This window comes from Lycium ferocissimum, chromosome 5 (genome assembly GCF_029784015.1).
Source record: "Lycium ferocissimum isolate CSIRO_LF1 chromosome 5, AGI_CSIRO_Lferr_CH_V1, whole genome shotgun sequence".
NCBI classification, from domain to species: Eukaryota; Viridiplantae; Streptophyta; class Magnoliopsida; order Solanales; family Solanaceae; genus Lycium; species Lycium ferocissimum.
This window is the reverse complement of record NC_081346.1, coordinates 16,748,701-16,755,626: the sequence shown is the minus strand read 5'-3', so window position 1 is coordinate 16,755,626 and position 6,926 is coordinate 16,748,701. Positions and strand designations below refer to the sequence as shown.

Below are 6,926 nucleotides of genomic sequence, written 5' to 3'. Positions count from 1 at the left end.
TTTCTATATACTAATAAGAGTGGCTTCTGGCATCAACTTTGGGTTAATCTGTTAAGTCCAGTGAGCATTCATACAACTGACCCAACTTGCTTTGGACTGAGGTGTAGTAAAAGTAAGATTCAATATTTAAAGTTACATGTGAATTGACACAACCTTGAGGAAGGAAAAATGTTAACAATCACATTTCCAGTATACTTTTTTACAAAGTCTACATTTTACAAGAGCTCTAAAGGGAATTCAGTAAATACCAAATCATGATCACTGTAGAAATTGTCTGAATTGCATTAACATATTAGGTAAAGATATCCTGGCAGTTACATACAACATGGTTGCTCTGGAAAACCTTTGAGCGAGATCATGAATATTCAACTTTAGGACATAAATCTCGTCACTAACAAAAGGTTACTACCATAAACATCTAGGAGGGTAAGCGATGTACCAAAGGAAAGACGAGTGTGAAGATGATAAAAAAGATGACCACCCTCTTTCATTTGTCCATCAACTTGTTAAATTCTGTTAATTGCTCTGACCTGCATGGTTAATTCACTATCAGTGTTATGACACGAAACTACGAAAGGAGTAGAATCGATTCTCATTTGATTTTATGGAATGAAAATCAACAGCAAAGTTGCCGCTTGATATGCTACATCATGAATTAACACTAAATTTAGGTTTTATTACAAGATATCTTATGCAGAACATTGCTCAATTCTCTCATAATTCAAAATGTAGTACGGTAAACATACAATAAGTGATTATCTGTTTGGAAATCCAAGAAGTAAGCAACTTTTAACAAAAGAGCATCAAAAGTTGGTCAAAGGCTCAAGTTTTTGTTACACATCAGTCGTGGCTAACTCTTAACTTTAGAAACACTATTTTTCTGGTAAAGACAGCTCCAACAGACATATCTAATAAGCCAGAGAGAATATAGCCTTTTTATATGGATGACTCCTCTGTGCTCTTAAGTCTGTTTCCAGTATTAACACCATTCATTAAAAAAGAAAAAAGCTAACACAGACAAGAAAGAAATTTTGCGTAAATAATTGTCTGACAGTTTTTACACCTTCAGAGTCTTTACCAAATCTAATAGAGATTTTTTTTTTTAACCATCCGGTGTTTGGAACCCACAAGCCCGACTAATCTGGATTCACACCATAGAAAGCCCAATATGGGGGTATTTAGGCGTTCCCTACCAAAGAGGACACCATTCCCAGGACTCGAACCTGAGACCTAGGGGGGCGGGGGGAACCTTTACCGTTCGACCATACCTTTGGTTTGTTATCAGAGAATTTTAAGACATGCCAAAATAGCTTAACAACTTATACAAATTTGTAGCACCACGAAGATAGTAATTGAAGAGAACTGCTAATTATAACACAGATCCATCTAATATGCACCCAAGGGTGTGGCCCAGTGATCAATGAAATGGGTTGAGATTTATGAGGTCTTAGGTTCAACTCCCCGGCGGAGGAAAAAAACACTAGGTGATATCTTCCCATCTGTTCAAGCCGTGGTGGACAAAGTTACTGGGAGGTAGCAGGCACCTCGTGTAATTAGTCGAGGTGCGCACAAGTTGGGCCGGACACCACGATTATTAAAAAAAAAGCATCTAATACCCTCCCTGCCCCCCTAAAGAATGTTCATAATACTCCTTTACAAGGGAAAAGAAAAAAATTAGTTACAGTATAACAGGATATTGCTCTTTAAGGGTGTATTCGGTATTGAAGGAAAATGTTTTCTTAAAAAAAAAGGAAAATAAATGAGTTTCTTCCTTATTTTCTTGTGTATATGAGCAAAAAGTATTATTCTAAAAGAATTTGTATATAATTTGACAAATACTATGGGAGATGGAGGTGGGGGCAGGGGTGTGGGGTGGTGGAGATGGGGACTACATGGGTGGGGGTAAAGATGAGGTGTGCTGGAGGGTGGGGAGAACACAATCAATGTAGAATGCCACTAGTGGAACTTGTTTTCCCTACTTCCACTAGGGAAGTCATTTTCCTCATTTTGAAGGAACTTGTTTTCCTAGAGAAAATATTTTCCAAAAATTTTGACCTACCGAACACACCCTAAAATTGTCACTAAGTTTCTAGTCTTCAGATTGTTTAGAGCCAAATGAACAATTCCATTTAGTAATCTGAACCAAACACTCACCAGACTGGATCCTGGCTTATTCCAAGCCCATTACAGGTAAGTATCATCCCTTTGAATCTGGCTAGATATTCCTGTATCAGACAACCAAGTAGTCAGAACGCATTGTCAAAACATCATAACTCAAACAAGGGAAATTAACATGATGGAAGTGTGAAAGTCCTTACTGGCAAGGTGTAATTATTTATCTCATAGTTTCCATTTAGATCATAGTCAAGTCTCTTATCAGGATCACTTAACACTGCAATAAATTTAAATTGGTAGCTATTAGTGACTGCATAATGTAAGTGGTGAATAATCGCCCATTAACAATACATTGTTATGTTCCACTTGAGGCTCCAATATTCTTTTTCAGTCTAAAATTCAAAAGACATTGTGCAACAAGTATAAAGTTGGCCTCCAAATTAACAAGTTTCTAATTCTAAAATAGGTACGCAAATAGATTTCGGGATTACAACTCAACATAAAGATTGATAGACAATGATAAATTTGTTGGGAGAATTTGATGCTGGCAATACAATTAATATAAAGCTACTTCAAGCAAACAACATGGAAACCATTGTTTCTCTAAACATCTAAGTAAAATAAGACATCACATGGTGTTAATGTGAAATTATCAAGAGATCAGATTAAGTTCTAGCTAAATCATGCAGGACACTTAGCAATTATCTGCATCATATATGAAAATATTACCCAAAACTAAAATAACTACCCGAATAAGCTTCATTAATCTCTTGAAATTTAGCAGTTGCTTCATCATTACACTTGTGTTTGTCAGGATGCCACTTCTGCGCATGTCAATCAACGTGAATGATATGACTGCAGTCAGGAACACGCTGCCTTAAATAAATGTATGCTTGCACAAAGAGGGAGGATGAGACAGAGAGACAACTCAAACATAGAGGAGCTGTTGCAGGTGCTGCTCAATGAAATATGGATGACTAACCAGTGCAAGTTTTCTATAGTTTACTCTGATCTTCTCATCGGATGCATCATATTCTACTTCAAGAATCTTGTAATAATCCTTAAAACAAGCAAAAGGTATATGGTCATGTGATCATCAAGCATAATTAGGAAAACGTATCACAATCTATAATCGTTTACAGCTAAAAGAAAGTCTTTGGAAAGAAAAGAATCTCCTTACCACAGAATAGATATGCTAATTCCTATATACCAGTCATGTTAAGGATGAAAAAGAAAAGCCCTGATGTTACTCAAATCTTAGCCACCAAGAAAACTGGCAATGATTCTTTAGAGGAAACATAATACTACCATAGATTTCCTTTTTGTTTAAGAGTAGGTATGCGGGCAGTGGCAAAGCCAAAAAATTAAATAAGGGTATTTACGACGTACTAGAATGTCATCGTTGAGATTTGAACTTGCGACTCAAACAACTTTTGAAACCCCTTTACCTCTACATTTGCGTCTTCCCTTATGTCAGGGGATTCAACAGTTTATATATAACCAAAAACATTTTTACCCTATTGCACAGTATAATTTTTTTACGAAAGGGGATTCAATTGAACCCTCTTTCCTCTTACTAGCTCCACCCCTGGATGTGGGAGAGGTATCGGTCTTTTTCCAAATCCATTGCCTAGATCATAATAAGGAGTGACCTAAAACGCATTGAATATAATGCCAATGGTTGAAACGAGTAGAACAAACCTGAAAATATTCGACACAGAGAAAACATAAAATCGAAAAATAGAGTGCTTGCCCCAATGAAAACACTGGTTTCAAGGGGTGTTTTTAAAGCATTTTATTGCTTCTTTTTCTGCAGTCTGAAGGAAATGGATCAGTTCTAAAATGATGGAAAACAATTTACTCATTCATGAATCTCAATCCATCTCGGGATGATCGTAACCAGAGGCTTGCTCCAGAATTTAAATTCTATGGGTTCAATATAAGATTTTTAGTATTGAACTCATTATATTTTTAAAGTTATGGGTTCATATCCAATATACATATTACAATTTTAATGATTTTTGCACAAAAATTTATGCTCCGCGTCGAAAGTTAGGGTTTCAATTGAACCCCCATTTATAATGGTGGATACGCCCCTGATCGTAACAGTTCTCCACATATGAAAATAGCTAGCAATAGCCTTATAAATAATAGTATCAGACCTACTTTGAGTAGCAACAAGAAAACATATTGCTAAAGAAACTAGCAAATATCAAATCCTAAACAAGTTGCTATGAATTAGTCTTCCAAGATTGCATCTTTAGTAATAACAAAAAGCAACTTCTTGTATTGTGGATATATAAAATGAAATGGTGCTACAACTATGAACCTAGAGACACATCTGCACAATAAATAGGGAAAACAAAAGGGGGCAAAGGTGAAGAGAATGAAATAGGAAAATGAAATTGAAGAAGAAGAGTACCTTGTAATTGTAGGTGGTCTTAGTATCGTCTTCCATACGGTTGTAAAAACTAGTTCTTTACTGCTATTTCAGTATAATGTTTATTCTTTTATACTAGAAACTTTGATGTGATTACTCAACAAGTAGATATCTAACTGGAGATATTGACAAAAAATATCACAAAAGGACATAAAATGCGTGGAACAAATGGCTCAAATATCTTTTTGAGTATTTGAGATTTTTCACCCTATGAAAAATATGGTTGAAATTTAAAGGAGAAAGAGACAGTCATAAACTGACGACAGAGACACTCAATTAAGAAATGAATTCACTTTGTTTTCAAGATTCATTTTTTTTTTTTTTTGGGTCCTTAAAGTTATTTACTTTATGAGAGATGAACTGAAATATTTCTTGTTTTCTGTATAGAAAATTTTAAACAATTAAACAAAAAGAATTCTTGTGCAATCGCCTTCTCTCTTGTTGAAATACTATTTGAACCGGGATAGAAAATTTAAAAAGCAAATGAACAAGTCACAAAAGAAAACTGTTAATTGTGATTAAGTGTAAACGAACTACGTTATTTGTAAATTTGTTACAATTTAATCAAATAGATAGGAATTAGGAAGATTAAGGTAAAATTAGGGTTCCTAAGAGGTAAAAGATCAAGAATCACCTCTAAACTGAGTATCTTAAAGCAAGAATACCATAGAGAGAGAAAAACTCCTATTCAATTTTTCTTAATTACAAATATACAATACCTAAATCTCCTATATAAACAAACAAATAACTGCAGTTTAGACAGTGACAAGACAGTCCAACAAACAATTGGATATTGGATAGGAAGGTCCTTTACACTTTATTTGGATGGTTGTTATATAATTGTTTTATGATGTATTTGTAACGTGTTGTATTGTATTGAATTGTATTGTTTTGATTAACACAACGTTTTGATAGATTGTATCATTTCTCATCGTTATACAATCTTACAAAAAAATAAGGTACGGGATAAAGCTATCATAAAAAAATAAGGTAATGGTAAATCAAAACGAACATTGTATTAAGGATAGGAAGGTCTTACGTGGTTAGTCTAATATGAAGTCACCTTTGCTATTTATTTACAGTCGGGCTCCCAAACGACATCTGAAAATGGGTGAGAAACCCAAAAAAATATAGGAAGGTTGTTTATTGTACGATAAATTTAGAAGTTTCGACCTCAATTTATCGTTCTGATATTTTTTAAAGTTCCTTTCTCAACGAGATCTTATGTAACTTCAAAATTGTATTCAATGTGATATTTGTCATGAATAACATTTATACGAACATTACTTCCAGTTATTGAAAATTGGACTATTACAACGTTGGCTCGTGATATGTAATGGTCCCCAATGCAGAGAACATTTTGGTCCCAGGTCACATAAATATTTTGGCTATTTTCGTGCTGTGTCAAATACAACCAAATGCCTAATCATTGGCTTTGAAGGGCAACACCCAGAGGTAATAACCTCCACGAATTCTTTGGACATCAAATATCATTTCAATATCGGAAAAGGGCCCAAATTACCCCTGAACTTTGAGAAATAGTTTATGCATACCCTTCGTTATCTTTGCGCTCAATTATACCCTTATCGTTATCTATGGGGTCAATTATCCCTTATGTCTAACTATATCACGCATCATCCCAACCCTTCAAAATTATTTTCCCCTCAAATAATTTTTTACCCACTAAATAACCCAACCCAACCCGATTTTTTTTTCCAGCCAAACTAATACGGACCCACCCATTACCCCTTAAAACTGGTCTGAATCAATTATGTCATTGTTGTAAATATTATATTGTATGTCCATTTTACTTGGCCATCTAGTCATTAAGATTCTATGGCTTGTCCTAGAAGTATTATGGCTTATCTTAGAAGCCTTTCAACTATGGCTTGTCTTAGAAGGCTTTTTCCTTCTCTATATATAGATGAGCTTGTTTGTATTGGAATATATATAGAAAGGAATACACAAAACAAAAGTTAGAAGAAACAATTGATATAGTCTACTGTTTCCTATCCCTCTCTCTCCGTATATCTTTTGCCTTTTAATTTGAAGCTTAGTCTTTATTTTATATCACGTTATCAGCACGAGACTCTGCCATCTCGAGCAAATACTTTAAAAGCCTCAAAGGTATTGAGTTTCTTTTTCCCTTTACTAATGGAAAATCTTACTAAACGTGAATTTGTAGCCTTAGATATATCTGGCAATAGCTATATGTCTTGGATTCTTGATGCCGAAATTCACCTTAATGCGATGGGTCTGGCAGACACCATCAAAGATAAAAATGAGGCATCAAACCAAGACCGTGCCAAGGCAATGATATTCCTCCGCCATCACCTTGATGAGGACTTGAAAATGGAATATCTCACTGTTA

At 34.8% G+C, this 6,926-nt stretch overlaps 1 protein-coding gene across 2 annotated transcripts; it reads right to left on the bottom strand.

The window, feature by feature from the left end:
* Positions 1-154: 154 nt before the first annotated feature.
* Positions 155-5,341, bottom strand: LOC132056246 (uncharacterized). Of its 2 annotated transcripts, XM_059448348.1 has the most exons (6): positions 4,538-5,341; positions 3,098-3,175; positions 2,864-2,939; positions 2,319-2,392; positions 2,155-2,225; positions 155-530 (listed from the first exon to the last, which is right to left on the bottom strand). In XM_059448348.1, the coding sequence occupies exons 1-6, from the start codon at positions 4,571-4,573 to the stop codon at positions 488-490; spliced, it is 378 nt and encodes a 125-aa protein (XP_059304331.1). In that variant the 5' UTR covers positions 4,574-5,341; the 3' UTR covers positions 155-487. The 2 variants fall into 2 exon arrangements, with proteins under 2 accessions (XP_059304331.1, XP_059304332.1); XM_059448349.1 differs by lacking the exon at positions 3,098-3,175.
* Positions 5,342-6,926: the final 1,585 nt, after the last annotated feature.

Bases quoted from the DNA above. Each gene is read 5' to 3' on its own strand.
- LOC132056246 (XM_059448348.1), bottom strand. From the start codon at position 4,573: ATGGAAGACGATACTAAGACCACCTACAATTACAAG. The intron at 3,176-4,537 runs GTACTCTTCTTC...GCTTGTTTTAAG, and splicing joins AGACCACCTACAATTACAAG to GATTATTACAAGATTCTTGA. The intron at 2,393-2,863 runs GTAGTTATTTTA...AATTTATTGCAG, and splicing joins GATTAATGAAGCTTATTCGG to TGTTAAGTGATCCTGATAAG.